The sequence below is a fragment of the Gavia stellata genome, chromosome 1, assembly GCF_030936135.1.
Source record: "Gavia stellata isolate bGavSte3 chromosome 1, bGavSte3.hap2, whole genome shotgun sequence".
Taxonomy (NCBI): domain Eukaryota; kingdom Metazoa; phylum Chordata; class Aves; order Gaviiformes; family Gaviidae; genus Gavia; species Gavia stellata.
Window position 1 is genome coordinate 115,288,588 of NC_082594.1, and position 17,845 is coordinate 115,306,432.

Consider the following 17,845-nt stretch of genomic DNA (forward strand, 5'->3'; position numbering starts at 1 on the left):
AAGCAAGTGACTGTGAATGAGGTTTTCAACTGTTTACTTAATGGAAAAAGCAGAAGTGAATCAGCCACTCTTCATTTTCCTCTTTGATTCTTGTGCCAGCAAGCATTTGACCTTGGCTCAAAAAATGCAGCTGGTGTTTCTTAGGTGGGATTTCTCAGCTTACTGTAATAACAGAGTTTCTTATGAGTGTTGGGACACAGCTCTTACTGGAAACAGTGCAAGTTAGGCATGTGAATATCTATCAGTGTCTCAGCCTGAAATATCTAAGCAGTCTAAAATCCTGAGTCATCAAAGGAAAAAAAAAAAGCTCGTAATAATCTTTGCTCATTAATACCTTGATATACCCTTTGGCCCTCAACTGGCAGTGGGGATATCACCAACAGACATAATGTTGATTAAGGAAAAAGAGAAAAGAGAACTGAAAATGCGGTGTGACAGTAGTTACCTCCTGTTTCCTCTTTCTTGCAGTCTCCACTATTATCTCTATGTGGCACTTCAGCATAGTTTTTGTAAGCCAAGATAAATGTAGATTTTTTAATTTTTTTTTTAATCCTATAATATGAAAATGTAAAACATTTAAAATAAGTGGTGCTGCAGCTCTTTCTGCTGTTTTCTGTTATTTCTGGTAAATCAGTATTTTCCCCAGTTCTTGTTGCCCTGGCTGGGGATGCAGTATGCTTGTAAACTTGTATGAAGAAACAGTGTTATAAAAGGATCTGAAGACATGCTGTTTGAGAAAATGTTATTTTCCTCTGTTCTATGAAATGCATAGTAACTAAGGTGTGCACGTCCTATCATTATGCTTTGCTGCTGCTTTCCTATCCCCAGCAGTACTTCATTAATGTTAGGAGCATAGTTCCTGGTTAATCCCGGTAATTTCGGCAGCCATTCTGATGCATCCACTTGAGCACCCTATTATCTTAATACTGCTGACATTTGCATGTCTTTGAAATACATTTTTTTTCAGATATTGCCCATTTAATCCACTGCAGTTTCTATCGTCCTTTGTTCTTATGGTCATGCTTTACTTACGGCTGATGAAAAAGAATAATCTACTGATTTCTCAATAGCTCTTAAAGGTTAAGAAGGAATCAACAAGGTGTAAACAGCAGTATAAGAAGCCCAAAGATTTAGCTGTTTGAACATAGACTACATAATTAGAAACATATAGAACTAGAATTATAGTGAAACCAGGCCGTTAAGATTTCTATGTTTAATTAACTATTTTTCATGTGAATGAAATTCTTACATGCCATTTATCATCTCAGCTGTACTCTGACAGAAAAGAAAAAGCCCTTAGGAACAGCAATAAAATATTTAAGCAAGGTGTGACAATTATTCTTTATATTCACTTACCTGTATATAGTTTCTCCTCTCCTTCCCCCCAACCCCCACCCCGGTCTTATCTGAGAGTGTAGGTCTTAGCTTATGAGGCTGAAAGGAAAGGGATTTGTCTTTCTAATTTGCACATCAATATATGGCACCAATCCCAGGCAGAACAGGGGAAGGGCGTATATTACCAATGTGCTCCAGTACTGATCTAGAGTACTTCCAGCTCTAGAATTTAAAAGGAGCTTTCAAGACATCACTGTTTCTCTGCTTCATCTTTTACCCGTTCCCCTGACTGGAATAACGTCTCTGTAGCCCTGAATGGACCTCACTTCTTTCCCTGCGTGAGATTACCTGGCCATCAGTCTGAGGCTCGGGCTCTGCTGACTTTTCATTCTCCGGATGAAGTGGCAGCTTCACCAAGTCTGCCTTCCCCCTCTGCCTGCAGCAGTAAGGGAGATGCACTCTATGGAGAAGGTCTCTCCCCCTTCACTTTCTTGCACAATCTCCTAAAAGCGAGGCTGTCACTTGCCCTTATTTATCGGTATGTCATTAAGGATATCTTACCCATTGCCTGTGAGAGCTGTTAAACGACTGCACGGCAGATCATATACGTTGTGCATCCACCTGAACAGCTCATTGTTGTGCAATCTGTCCATATCAGGCCTTCAGTAAAGACTTCTGACAAAAAAGCAGCATCTTTGCTAGTTTATAGAAATTGGAAAACACCTTATCTAATCTGTGGTCAAGTCCAGGCCTACCCATGGATATTCCCTACAAAGTATTACCTAGTATTTTGTCCTTGAGTTAGTGTCAGTTACCTGATGGTGGTGGTCACTTCTACTGGGCCTCCATTCCCCAGAAAGTAAGGCAGAATTTATGACATAAGTTTTTTTAATGCATTTTTTTTCTTTCCTGCTGCTGTACTGGCTTACACCTCTCCTTCTGCCTTTATAGCCTCAGGAATCTTTTTGAAAGAGATGTTACGCTTCTGTGGAGGACTTTTTTTTCCTGGTTAAAATTTAAAAGAAATATAAATTATTTATAAACTAGCAACACAAAATGAACAGTATAGCCATACATACCATTGTTTTCTACAGACAGAAGATTTAAAGTGCACTTTTTATGAAAGCTGTTTGTAAGCTGCAGAGGTTATAGTGTTTTCTCTGAACTTAAGATGTTTTGAGCCTCAGACTTTAAAATACGTATAAAAAAGTCTGTTTAATAGCTGACTACTAAAAATTTTCTAAAATACTAGACATTTTGATTTGAAGTACTAAAAATGCATTAAAATATCCAGGTCTTTTTCAGAATAAATCTGAAAAAAATTAAGTCAGTCATTATTCCCTGACCACCTAATGTTGGATTTAAAAGAGGTTTATGTTTTTTGTTTGTGGTATGCATCAGTGTGCCCATATTCTTCAGTTCCCTGTTTGCTCCTAAGTGGTGGTCTGGCCTTGAAAGTTTGGAAATACTGCAGCCTCTTTCTCGCTTCTCCATTTTGTGTTTCTACATTCATAATTGATGGAAGGCAGAAATAAAGTAGTTTGGCAAATTTTGCCTCTCATGGGAGTAATTGTCTGCCCGGTGCAGAAATGTCTGAAGACTTGAGAAAGTATAAAGGAGTAGAAATGTCCAATCTGTTGTTTGGGAAGTTTTTCAGATTCAGAGAAAGCAAAACGTTGGAGAGGGGGTGAAATGAGACAGCAAAAGTTTGAAAGTAGATGGAGATGGAGATGACAAATGTGGGAGAGATTTGGGCAAAATGGAAAACCAGAAGGTGAGGTTATACAATGGACACTAGACAGACCAGGTAGCTGAAGGCACTTGCTCTTCTCTGCTATGAAAGCCTGTTAAAATTAGCACATCTGCAGTGCTCCCACTTTCTGACTGAGGAAGTAGCAGAGACAGATGACCAGGAAAAAGGGTGGAGAAAATCAACAGCCCCTTAGAAAGCATGAAATGTTTTTAATCTTAATTTGGAGCGCACAGCTCCAATGCAAGAGGCACAGATCTGCAACACCTTTTTTTTCCCCCGTTTTCTTTTTTCTTTTTTTCTTTTTAAGACTGGCCTAAAAAGTCTTCTGGCAGTGTCCCATCAGTGTGTGAATAAAAGCGGCTGTAGAATGGAAACTGTCAGCCTCTTCCTAAAAATTGTGTACATATGGGGTATAAACACCATACACACATATAATGTAAAGTGTAACCATTTCTTTGGTATTAGTCTGACTGTGCAGAAAGAATACAATTTTGAATTTAAGAGCTCAACCCACAAGTACAGCCATATCAAAATATTGGCGGGGCCTAGTAAGTATAAGGAAAATTGTGGTCAGTTTTAAGTATCAAGGGGAAAAAAGGAAGAAAAAAAAATCTGTTAGTGAAGACAATGAGATTTCAATTCCTTGAAGAAAATTAGCCACAAGATCTACCACTTAATCTGATGAAGAAAAAGTTCCATTAGAGATACCAATAACACAATAAATTGGTTTAAAAGTAGAACTGGAATGAAGAAATGAAGGATTTCTGAGGTCTTATGATGAAACTCAAACATGAGAGTGAGTACTGTTGATCAAAAGAATAAAAATAAAAGTATTTTTAAATTCTTTTTTATATATAAGTAGTAAAACTAGAGTGTCTTAAAAGAATATTATTTGGATTTATTTTCTTGTTTTAAAGCACAAACTTGGAAACGAAGTCTGAAATCATTCAGAGATTTCATCACACCAAAATAAGACTGGCAATCAGTAAGCAATTAAACATTCTTAAAACAGCTATAAAAACTGAAATACATATTGCACTTCCCTGAGAGTTAAAAATATTTTGCTACAGCTTATCCTGAAACACAGATGTCTGAACCTACACTAGGTTGAAAAGATTGGATATTTAGAATACTTCATAGATTTGCCTTTTCTAGAACTTGCGATTAGAAAATATGTTTTATATATTGGAATGATATAAAATATTATGTTTTTGCATTACTACAAAAATGATAGCTGAAGCAGGTAACTATCATATAAACCAAAGGACTGTTGTTCTTAGTGATATTGATCCTCAAAGTGGGTTTAAATATAATTCTGAGTTTAATACTTTAAGAGCAGAAGATATTCTGCATATGGTCTGTTGTTAAGTACTAACAAAAAGTATGTTGAGTGAAAGCTTAATATTCCTTTTTAAAGAATTTTTGTATAGTCACACACAGGGTTTACTCATTTCAGTCCTCTCAAGTCATTACAGTAGTGCTGGGTTAATTCTTGATTCAGACATAGACAGAGTAATTCACTGATCAATAGACAAAAAATCATGGTTCATATGCATCAGAAAGGGCTCCGCTCCAGAATGTATACTATATTTGAATGGCTAAGATTTTAATGCATTTTCATGTTTTAATGTATCATCTGAGCTGTTGTGGCATGGAAGTTCTATACTCAGGAAATAAATTATACTATATGGTGCAATACCTTTTGGAACAGCTTTTCAATATGGCATATTCAAAGGAAAATGTTCTGCAGAAATTATAATTGCTGAAAGATAGAAAAAAGTAGAAAATAGAAAGATTGCTTAAAAACACAGGCTGAATAATTTAAATAGTCAGCATGAATGATAAGCCTTAAACGATAGCAGATACCTGTCAGTCCTGATCTGTCTTTACACGCTGGCACACAGTTAAGACCTTTTGTCAATAGTTCAGGAGTTTATAGTTAATTTCCATTTAAGAGTAATCAAGCTCTTTAAGACATAAAATCTGAATTTGTTCGCTCTACAGGAGATCCATGTGATTTGTAGATGCTATGAACGGTGCAAAAAGGTTTCTAGTTTTTATGTAAATTAAAGATAATAGGGTTTCTCATGTTAATCAGAAAAAAATACATGCTTTTCAATTTATATGGTACAATTCAGCAAATACATTGATATATGGATTTGAAGTTATTAATATCAATTAGAAAAGCTGACTTTCTGAGCATCTCTGAAAACCTTCCATTATTAGAACAAGACTTATCTGTCTGTCACAATGGAAACATAGATCAGGACTTGGAAGTACATCTGCTAATGGTGCTGGCCTAAGTAATAGGGGGCTGTAAGGGAAGTAGGAGCTCTGCAGCCAGAACTGTCTTCTCTCATGCTCATTTGGCAGTCAAGCCTAACCTCGTACTGCATAGCTTCTCATAGGAGAGGAAAGGAAACTGGGCGGAGGGGGAATGTTCAATAAAGTTGAGAAATACAAAATAGGCCGTATTTCTCTTCCAGATCAAGACAGCAGTCTTGCTGAGAATTACTTTTATTTTTTCTAGTTTATTATGACCACACAGAGGAACTTTTAACAGAGGTCTCCTTCAGGACTTATTAAAAATATAAGGCAAAACAGTTTGTCTGCATTCTTTTTAGACAGATGACATTTGTAAGAGGTTAGCATGTTATTTTTACGGCACACAATGGTAATTTCACTGCAAGGTGAGTTTAATAACTCTAAGACAAAAAGGACACCCCGTCTGATGGAGAAGAAGAGAGCAGATAAGATGTTTAGATAAAAGTGTTAAAAGAAATGAACAACATTAGGAGCAGCACTGCTGAAACTGGCAAAATAAAACATGTAACCTGAATGATTATAGTATTTTCTCAGAAATCTTTAAAACAAGAACAGTTTTTAAGAAGATGCATTTTTAGGTAAGTGTTTTCCTGACTCTGAGTAGTTAGAGGTACTTGGAGCGATAAATGGCATTAGCAACCAGCTGTGCACAGTTTGATTTCATGTCTCGCTGCATTTATTCTGAGTTGGCTGTTTGCATGCTCTGGTATAGGGGACATAAGAAATCACTTAAATAACTAATTGTGTTATCACATACTGCAGTGATGGGTTCCTATGTATTCCTGTTGAGAAAATCTGCTGACTTGACCTCAGTTTTGATGTATTGCACAATATCACGACAAAGCTTTTTCTGACTTTGACCCATCAGCCATATTGCACATTTGTGAGCTCTCTAATTTTGCATTTCCTTCAAAGCTGAAGGGCTGGCACTGCTGGCACAACCAAACTAACCCTGACAAAACACTGCTTCTCCAACACACACACAGTGACTATTGATAAAGAATTATAATTCTCTGAACTATTTTTTTCACTTCTAATGTGGGTCATGGGAAGACAGTGGATCACTCACATCAGTGAGCCCACCAATTTGATGTCTTCTTTTCCCTCCCACATTAAACTTACCTTAGGGAGGATGGTACTTTGCGAACAAGCTTAGGGAACTCCCCCACATCTGCCTTCATGTGGCAATGGATTTCGAGTTTAAATCAAACTCTGGACTACATCCCTGTGGCATCTCCCTCACAAAGTTGGGTTGGGTTTTTTTGAGACAATCATTTTGCCCATCTCAAACCTCCCTGGTGCTTACAATAGTAGAATACAAGGGATATTTCTGATGCAATTCACTGATAAGGTATCTTCTGATTTCACGTAAACTCTCTTGTTCATGTCTCATGGCTATGAGAAAGCCAATCTCCAAAATGTTATTCACAACAGTTTTTTTATACTTCTTTGGGAAGATTGTGAATAATACTGGAATTAGGTAAGAAACCTCATATATATGTATGTATATGTATAACTATACATATATAGATAGATAGATTTTGCACTTTTCAGGATATTTGAATGATATTGCCTTGCCTCCTTGAGAATGACTAACATAAAGGAAACAGTTAAGGGGGGGCGGGGGGGACCCACAATAAATGCTTAAAAGGCAAAGTGAAAAACTGCAGGTAAATAGTTGGAAAGAAGTTAACATTATAATGGGTTAGTGATCAACTGGGAAAAAGCTATCCAGACAGAGACCAGTATTACACAGCTGTGTTAAGGGCTGAAAGCCTAGGTCAAAGGGAGTCCTAGACTGTAAAGATATTAAAGGGTAAAGGGGAATGAGTTATCAGCCTTATGAGAGGGAGATACAGAAGGAAAGAGAATTATGTCAGAAAGAGAAGAGTCAGGTAGAGGTGGGTGTTAACTGACCTGAAAGGAACCTTAAATATGGTTGCAAGGAAAGATTGGGGTGTAGATGGGGGAAATATGAATATGAAAAATTACTCTTTTACCCCTTAGCGATCTATACTTTGTATCTTTGGGTAAAAGAATAAATAAATACCTTTGCTTTGAAAAGACTCTTCTTGAGCCACTTTAATCACTTCCTGTCACAGGCTGCTGAGGGATAAGGACTTTTGGCTGCAAATTTAGTCTATCATATCAACATGGTTAGCAACTGTAATCCAGTGAGCCAATCTAACGGTGAGAGGACTGTCTGATTTATCCAAAGCAAGCTACTGGCAGGGAGGCCTGTCACCCAAGTGCATTTGTGATGGACAAAAGAAAGGTTTTATCTGTATCCAGGACAGAAGATAAGGGATGAAGGGTTGTGGGGTTTTTTTTTGTTTTGGTTTGTTTGTTTTCTTCCCTTTTCTGTGTTTTGGTGTTCCTTTTTTTTCTGTAAATGATTAATACTAACACCATTTGAAATTCTGGTCACCTCTTTAAGTTTACCATATAAGCAACTTTTTCAAAGGCATAACACACTGCAACTGTCTTCAACAGGTACTTAGGATATTCTTGACTAATTCTTCTGGGGAGAAGAACACTCTATGAAGGTTACTCAAGTTTGCAGAACTACAAAATCACAAAGTTTTCTTATCCCATAAAATAAAAACCATCTATCCAAGCCTTTTATGAAAGGCTAGTGACTGTGGATATTGATGTTTTTGATAGATGAAATGCTCCCAAACCAGCTCATCCCAATATGACTCATCAGGCTGAGACTTTATATAAACAAGAAGTTCCCTCAGGATTTAAACTTTCTACTGGATGATTAACTGACAAAGCTAAAAATCCAGATTCTCAATACAGAGAAATTCTGTAACTTTCAAATTAATGAAGCAGTCATTCCCTTAGATTACTTTTAACATTGCACCAGGATTTCAACAAAAAATGCTCTGATAAATATAGTGATACCTTTTCCATTACTCATTTGAGCATTTCCACTACACTATGTTTTTACAGGCTTCAGAGAATACAAGTGTGCCCCTGTTTGGAGAAGTAAAAGGCAATGTTCAGGAGGGCCATATTCAAAATAATTAATTTACTTGTCTCATTGGTGTTCTACAAATCCTCCTTCTATCTTTCTTATTTTTACCCACTTTGGCTACTAAATTTTGACAGGCTGCTTAGATACCTAGATATATGATAATACCCTCAGTGAGACTGAGTGTAAAAAGCCAGCACTGTTTTTTTGTTGTTGTTGTTTGGGGGTTTTATTGAGTGTGGTCTTATGGAAATTAAAAGGTTAGCCTGTGCTAGTATTATGGGCCAGGGAGTTATCTGAGTGTTGTTTACTACGGTCTCAATGAATAACACTTTGTACGTGACCTTTCTGTACACAAAAATCAGAAAAGGGCAACAAAAATGAATAGAGCCAAGAACTTTCAAGTGAGAATGGATTGCATTGCTTAAATTTGCTTTGTTCAGAAAGAAGAGGTGATACAATATATCTATATATCATTTTTAAATGAAGGCTAAGTTAAGATAAATATAGTGGTTAGATATAAAGATATCGCTAGAAAGGAGGATTATAGGAAAGCACTGAAACATCACACTCCTTTGGTTAAGGATGGAGAAAGGTATGGAAAATTAATGAACTTGTTTTAAAATACTACTGTGTAACTTTTAAAGGCCTAGATTATCATAAATATTTACATGGACTTAAATATTAACTGTTGATTTTCATGTTACATAAGCACTTGCTGAAAAGGTAAGTCTGTGCCTAAGTGTACTTTTCTAATCAAATCTGACTGGATTTTAAAACTTTTTTTTCCCCAGCACATTCCAGTTCACCCTTAGCTTTCTCTCTGACTTATTTTGGAAGAACAGGTTTCTTAGCCTCAGGATTAGAAAATAATTTTGCTTTATTTACAAATTATTTGTTTAGTAACTTGCAAGAAAACTCCTGTTTCACAGTATAAAACATGAATCATCCTGGAACACGATACCAGTTTTTTGATATCCTCATTGATGTCCCATTTGAGTTCGTCTGGGAAGGAATACCAAATTCTGTTGCTTTTTATGTCAAGTTTTGAGGCTAACATGAAGACAGTTAACAAAATCATTTATTTGTACCAAAAACCAGTTCCCTTTTGCAAGTCAGTTACTGAAAGCTTCTGGGCCTTTCTACTAGAATTAAACATAAGCTATATCAAAATCTAAGCCCATTTAGCAGTTCTTCAGTGAGAGTATAGAGTTCAAATTTCTTTTGGGGGGCTAGCAGAAAAGTCATTGGTCATAATTAAGGATTTTTACTACGCTTCTGATTAGTATCTCTGGCTTCTTTCAGTTGAACGCAGTCCTGTTAGTGCCACTGTGGGCAGCTGCGTGCAAAGCCAAATCAGTAAAAGCCGTACATGCTAGCCAAAGAAATAGCATGGGCTGTCACAGTTGAGCTGTGTCTTTGAAAGAATTTCTGCAGTACAGCATGCTTAATTTGTTTTTTTTGTTTTAAAAGGTGTCACACTGAGAGCAAATTAGAATAGGTAAGCCAGAAGCAGAGCTGTGTTTTGGGGAAGAAAACAGCATCTTGGTGCTTCAGCTCTGCTACCTCCCTCAATCCCATGAAGGGTCTCAGTGGTAGCACAGCTCATTGCCACTTAACGGCATCCACATGGGAGGGATTAAACCAGGGATATAGAAAAGCACTTCTCACCCAAGATGGGGAAAAAATAAGGGAGGACAGAGTTGTTCTTTGGGTGCTGCATTGGTACCAGCAAGCTGCATGCTCCTGTTAGGACAGAGCAGGTCAGTGAGCTTGTTTGTGCCATGAAATATGTGAAGGTAGTAACCTGCAATTGCATTAGTGGCCACAGTGCTCATTCCGACTTTATAGCTATTGTGCTCCAAGAAAGATGTTTTCAGGATTGTCTGAGATAAATGGGGATTAAACTGGTAAGCATGATTCAACTTGAAGTAAGCACAAATGCAAGGCACAAGGATACCCTGTTTGTTCCAGTCCACACAGTGTTATGGCAAATCTTTAACATGTGAAGAAAAGCTGAAATTCTGCAATATTGGAGATGTATGCAATGGATAAAAATGTGCAGTGTTAGGAGTGTATATATTTGTGGGTGTTTTAGCGTGTCAAACCTCAATATCCCCCAGTTTAGCCAGAAGCCTTTCAAAATGTTGGGTAAGAGAAAGAACCTCTGTCTGGATCTGCACTTGTGAACATGTTTCAATAGGATAAACTATGGGAAATTCATAGTTCTCCATGCCTTGTGTCACAGAAGGAAAGCTTCTCCATCAGTGTTTCAGCTGCATTTGTGCTTTGGACAATGAAGGTGCTAAAGCAATTATCAAGGAATAGCTGATATGCTCTAAATTTACAGTTCCTTTACCTTTTCTTCTTGTGATTTTTTTTCCCCCTGCCAATAATCTCAGAAGGTATCAAATTCAAACAAACAGAGAAAGAGGGAGAGAGGCCTGCTTCTAACAAGGTTATAATATGCAGAAGCGTTACTTATCATATCCTGCAATATTCACTGCCACTGCTAGGAGATCAGTATAACACAGATAAAAGTAAATATGTTTTTGCACAGTGGGTAGGGAACTTCCAGAATTCATTGGCACAGGAGGCTGGGTTGACAGACAGTATAAACAGATTCAAAAAGAGATTAGAGACATTCATAGGTAACAGGTCTAAATACTAAGTAGATACAGAAGAGAGCAAGAGATGTGCCCTCCAACATCACTGATGGAATGATTGTGGATGCTGGCAGAGTACAGGGGGAATGGACCACAGAAAATGGCCACGCTTGCATGCTTTCCTTAAACAGCCGCTTCCCTTGTCACTGTCTGCAGCAGTATGCTGGCCTGGGTGCATGAGAATCTCATGTTCGTAACTCACTTCTGCCTAAGTAACGAATTGTTTAGATCGGCGTGTCTCAAAGCTTCCTAGCAGTGCAGGCAAAGTTTAATTTTGTGGCTGTGGCAGAATTGCTGCTTTAGGCATCATCTTCACTGAGAACGGTGAGACGGGGTAAGAGCTGTGCCCAGTCACCATGATGTGTTGACTGTGGATCAGCTGCTCAGGAATTGCTCTGCGGCTGCCTCTAAGCCAGTACAGGATGGCTTAATATTAACTGTTTATTAGCAGCTTCCCCAACACCCAGAGTATGTAGATCTGCCTCTCTCTAAGCCGTGATTTTTCTGCCACCATCATTTTGCAACCATAGCTAACCACTCTGTACAAGACTGGAGTTGGTATATTACAATGTGACAAAGGTCCCTGAATAATTTATATCTAAGGCTCCATTTCGTAGTTATTTGTTATCCTATGGGTTTTCCCTAGGATATGACATCTAATTTCAATTTAAAACGTAAGTTCCATAAATTACCACTGCACAGAAGTTGCTTTAATATGCCATTTATGAAGGTAATGGTGCACATTGTAGCAGAAATGTTTCAGAGTTTCCACTTCTGGGATTACAGATTCACAGTAAGCTGGTAAATGGGGAACAATGAGGAGTTTGCTAGAAAATTGAACAAATCCACTTTAACATATCAAAGCAAATCTCACCTTAATGTTGTGAACTCTGTACGGCAATGTTTCTGCAATAACATGGACATCTAGATTCCCTGCTCTCATTAAGTAGAAAGGAAGTGTGTATATTGTGTGTCATGTGTATTTAGATATCAGTTCCTGAAAATGCACTTAGGAAGAGTATTAAGACATATTTACAGTAAGGTATAAATAAGACCCATTACACCAACAGTTCTTAATCCTTGGTTTAAAATTATGTGAATCTTGTTCATTCCCTGAGTATATGATTTTCTAAAAAAATCAGAACTTCAGAGAACAGCCGGTCTAGGTAACAAGTTCAACAATGATTTATCAAGGTGTCATCCAAATATTACCAAAATGTATATAAATCTCTGTTATCTTTCAAGAGAAACGTAAGTTATAGTATTTTTACTTTTTAAAGTAATATAAATTATATAGCAGTAAGTGCATTTCAGAAGAATTCACTTTGTTTACATGTCTTGCCTAACTTAAAAGAAAATCATGTCACTGCAGTCATTAGGACTATTTTTCTGTGCATGAGGCCACATTTTAGCAAAACATTTCTCCTTAGGTATTTAGGTTTAATTCTTATTCTTAACATTTATTATATTTAATAGGCTTTAAACACCTGCTTAAATGAATGAAATTAGGTATTTCTTGAGTAAGACTAGCAACTAATTTTGCATCTGCTGATTTTATAACAGCGTTTTATATTTTGTTTTATGACCTAGTCATACAAGTGCATACTTCGATAGGAAAATATAATGTAACATTCTCCTACCAAATAAATGTGCAAATCTAGAACTGCTTCTGACTGAAATTACTTGGGTAGTGTACCCAAAAGAAAGGGATTGATATTTGGGTTATAGTGTACAAAGCTACCAGATACAAGTAATGTAGCAGTGAATCCCCAGGCTGTATGTATCTTGCTTTAGTGACTAGTATCTAAGGACCTGACATGCTCCATCTGTGAGATAGTCAGGATTCAGTAAGCCAGCTTTTCATTCCCAGTCACGGACTTGTCTTTTTGGTGATTTCTCTCATGTAAATTTGAAAGTAGGTCTTGTTACATGTAAGTAAAAACTGCGTACCAGTAATAAATACATCTTGCTGTCCATTAGGCAAATCTCATGAACTGTGGAGCTTCTTGAGAGTCTTTGGGAAAGAGCTAGGTATCACTTGCCAGTGGGAGGGTATATGGGAATCTGCAAGATGGTCAGCTCCTTTCTCTGCTGTGCCCTTAGCTTGCCTAGGGAGTTATTGCTGTCAGTGCTTTGCCTTTGGCCTGTTTGATGCACAAGGGGAAAGGTTTCACAAAAGAAGAAAATCCAGGATTTTAAGTCAAATCTTATATTGCTTGTGATAACATGCGTAACAAGCAATTATTTGAGGGAAGGATGTAGAAAGGGAGGAAAAAGAGATGACACAATGCAGCAACAGAAACAAATTTAGATTGTGTGTAAGATGTGCTACTTTGAGACTGATATGCCTGGTTCAGGAAAAACACTCAGCGCATGCAAGTGCACTTGTGAATGTGAATAGCCTAAATAATTTTAGAATCCATTTACAGACCACTTACATCTACCTCAGCCTGTGTGCATGATTTCTGACACCTGTCAGTCACACAGGACCATATTGCTCATCACACGAACAGAAAGCTGTTTTCACTTAGCTTGCTAAGCATCTTGCCGAACTGTGGGCCTTAAACCTCGCAAGAACTACTTTTTAATTTAGGGAAGATCTTGGCCTGTTCCAGTACTATTCTGTTTCCTTTTTTGTTTCTCTTCTTTTCCCTGGTTGTTCTTTTGCTTTCTTTAATAGTTCCCATCCAGGATGGTGAGGTTGTAATAGTGATAGTTCATTATATCCAGTAACTCAAATGATCGTTGAATATTCTTTGATGGCAGGTTACTGTTCATAAGTTTCTGATGCTCCTGTTTCTGATGTGTATGTTGCATTTACATGCTTCATGTATCTGACTAAATGCATTGCTTTTGATCCAACAGGCCAGAACCAGTACTGTGGACAAAGGATGGCGGAGAACTGCCAGATCCAGAGAGAATGGTTGTCAACGGCAGGGTCCTAAGCATCAGTTTCCTAAACAAAACAGACAATGGCACATACCGATGTGAAGCAAAAAATCCTATTGGCCGAAACAGCACAGAATATGTCCTGATAGTACATGGTAAGTGCTTATCGTTAGTTTTTTGGTGCATGTTATGCATATGTAGTGTTTCAAGAAAATACAATCAGTTGTTTATGATCATTACTGAAAGAACAGCAAGAAAAAGCTGGAAGTGTAATTGCACTTTTATTGATGCTATCATCTAGTTGTGGGGAGTACGTTTACTTCCTTTTATTGGCATGACTCTCTTCATACAGTTTAAACAAAATATATTCACTTATGTTGTGAACTTTTTGCAAAGTAAGCACCTGTAAAAATGTTTTGCAGTATGTCAGTACTGTTTTATAAATACTTGCTTCAGGCACACACTGTTCAGATAAAGCTGGTTACAAAAGGATGTGTGAAGGGAAATATGGAAATACCAGACAGAGGGGTGTTTGAGGTTTTTTGGTTTGTTTTTTATAGACCACCAAAGACAGGATATCAGATACTTCACACAAGTTATAGCCTGCTACTGAGAAAATTGAGCTTATACAAGTTAGTGGCCTATCGTTACAGTCAATCCTCAGAAATATGTCATGTCCCAAATATATGTTACTTCTTCTAATAAAATTGAAAAATAGGAAGATTCACATTAAATTACAATTGATTTGTTTTCCTTAATTAATTAGGCAATGATATGTGTCACATGAAAAAGAATAACTGGCTTTTACATTAATCATGAAATAGATTAATATAATTCAGGTATAGGAGAAACTATAATACAAAGTTAGCATTTGCCTTTAATACAGCTTTGCAATATGGATCTAGCAGTCTCGAAACATAATGTTCTCTTACAACAAATATGTATGTCGTAATGCCTGAAAAACTAAGAGTTCTGTAATTTGAATTTTAACCTAAGTGAATACAGAGGCAAAAGCTCCACTGTAGTTCATGATGGTACTTTTTTTCCCTCCAGTTTTTTAAAAAATGCAACTTCTTATAAAAATGACAAAATAAAATTAAACTAATACAAATTATAGTCTGTAAATAGACATGGGAACTATATAAATTTTATTTGCTCATGATGAATTCAGGTATAACAAATACATGTTTCTTTGGTGTTTGCAAGCACTCAAAAACATTTTTCACTAAAGGTTTAACCTGCCTTTAGGTATTTGGTAGAAAACTTTTAATAAGTGCTACTTTCAGCTTTCAGTAATGAGATATTTTTTGGTGCTGTTGATGAAATGTCATTTGTCAAAAGAACCCCATAGATTACTTTTCATTTTTCTTAAAGTTCACCATTAGTTTATGTAGGATTAGTGGCACAAGTAAGGAGGAGGTCTTTGCATGAGGAACACAGAGCCTGTACTGCTGCGTGAGTATTTCTGTATTAAAGACAAACAGAAAAACTAAACCCTCTAACCTCTACTTACATTGATTACTACAAAAAAAAGAAAAAGAAAAAATGTCTTTTACATCCCGGAGGTTGTGTTGTATTGGTTGTTGGCTGCAGGCACAAGGTGCACTGCCTTTGATGAGGTAATGGCTTCTGCGCTTACCAAATGTTGAAACTTCTGTCGTTTATGTTTTCTGCCCAATTTATTTATGTGATTATTTCTGAAAACATGGCCTTTCATAATGGTAGATTTTTCAGTCAGTGGTGACTTTACAATATACCTCTATCAAAGAATATTTCACAATCTCCTATGTGTCTTTCGCATAGTGGCATGCCCCCTGTTCATCTGATTATCTTGCAACAGCTTCATGGCAGTCTGTAAAATCATTCATTATCAGGAAGGCATTCTGTTGTGTTTGGCAGCACATTAGGCATGTTATAAGGTTTAGCTTGCACATTGCTGACCTTTTCTGTTATGAGTACCAGAGTTTTCCTAATTGCATTTCTGCAATTCCAGTGTTAGAACTAGAGAAGGTAAATGTCAGGTGCTTCCAAGGTTTCTGAAACAATGAGAGTAGTGTGACAGAGTTTGTGATGATGTTTAGTGCTTAACAACTTACTGTGTTTCAGAGTTCTTAAGTTTATTTTAAGTACAGAAGAGACAGACACAATTATTTTATCAAGTGTAACACAATCAGTTGTATAGATCAACTCAGACAGTATCTTATCCCTTCTTTAGCTCATTGCATTCACGAATGTCTCCAGTGAAACATAATCCTCCCAAAATTATACAATACTTCCTCTCTCTCGCTGGGGGCTAGCAAAACTACTTTTTATCATTTTCTGAGATGCATTCTTCCATTTAATAGAGGATTATTTATTTTTTTTCTATATCTTCCTAAATATATCTGGGAGCATCCTTTGATTTCTCATCCCTTCCCCTGTGCCTAATGTGTTGACGTAATTTTTTTCTGTCCTACTCCTTTGTTAGAGTTGATTTATCATGATGCCTTCTTACCTTGAATGTCAGGTTTCTAATACAAGTACATGACAGATAAGAGGAGGAGGTATGTTCACAAAGATGTTCGGAGAGGAGAGGGGAGGAATCCGCATGAGGAGAGAATCTCTTCACAAGGGATTCTTTTAAATTGCGGGTCAAGGAAGTAAAGTCTAAGAAAAGTGACCTACCAGATCTGTAAGGAGTAAGGCGTAAGTGCCCTGAGTGCTAGTAGCCACTGCCTTAATGGAGCTTCTGGAACTCCAGTTAGGAAGCTCTTGAGCCCAGAGGATTTGCAGTGATGGAGACAAAGAGTGATAATCACATGTCCAAGTTTAGAGAGATACTATGGCTGATTCAGTTTTTCCAGGAAGGTTGTGTGAGAAGGCAGGGGACATCAGTGGAAGGTATCCTCTGCAGAGGCAGGGGAGTGTAACCTGATTTAGACCTTTTCTTTTTTTATTCATACTGTGATTTCCTATACTTTTTTTCCTTTTTTCACTTCTACTTCATCAGATTTTCTGTCTTTCTGTTTGTTAAGGTTGTAAAAGTTTCATCTGGCTTCTATTCCTTTTCCCCCCTATGAAATCCCCCTCTCAGTGAGACTCAATTTACTAATTCTCTGAATTTCTGAAGTTATCTTCCTAACTCTGAAGAGATTTAGACAGCTTTAGTGTAGAGAGAAGCTTGCCTAAAAATGGAAGGTGTAGTTTATCACAATTAGAGATTAAGGGTAAGCAAAGTATTTATACATATTAATTAGACAAATGAAACAAAGAGTGTCTCATGCCTTTAACTGGACCAACCTAGGCACAAAATCATACAGAAAAGTAGTATTTTTTCCACTGTAAATGATGATGAGGTAATATTGTTTTGATGTTAAGTGATGACAGTGGAAATAAATATTGTTATAAGCAGATGAATGGCAATCTGTCTAATATAATTAGTATCTGATAACATAAAAAGTCTTTTTAGATTTCTAGTGTAATTAAAGAAATCAGACTTCAGAGAAATTGAATATATTTGAATCAGGTAAAAGGCATGGGCTATTAAATATGCTCATACTGCTTTGCTGAATCAATACAGCTGCTACTTTCATTTTTCTTAGCTTTTATTATTATATAATAAATGTCAAGAAAACACTTCATGAAGCAGGAAGGTGGGCGCAAAGTCAGAGTTTATAGGCAGCAGTACAAAGGTAAGACGTAGTTTGCTCAAACATTTGTCTCATGTCGTAACAAAGGCACAAGCTAATGCCTGTAGCTGTTGTCATTTCTGTATTCTAATTGGCAAGCTTAGTGCTTTAGAAGTACACATTCTGGCTAGATATATTATATCCTTTCTTTGGTAATGGGCCCCAGGCAATTTTCATTCTCTTCCAATTTATTAAGAATTTTTGTTTACCTTTGTCCAAATACTAGCCATTA

At 36.9% G+C, this 17,845-nt stretch overlaps 1 protein-coding gene across 1 annotated transcript in view; it reads left to right on the forward strand.

The window, feature by feature from the left end:
* CADM2 (cell adhesion molecule 2) overlaps window positions 1–17,845 on the forward strand; it is a gene marked incomplete at its 5' end in the record, with an annotated part of 228,658 nt that overhangs the window by 154,324 nt on the left and 56,489 nt on the right. The window contains one exon of the mRNA XM_059820833.1: window positions 13,922–14,100. Coding sequence (XP_059676816.1) covers window positions 13,922–14,100 — 179 coding nt within the window. The remainder of the gene's footprint in view (window positions 1–13,921; window positions 14,101–17,845) is intronic.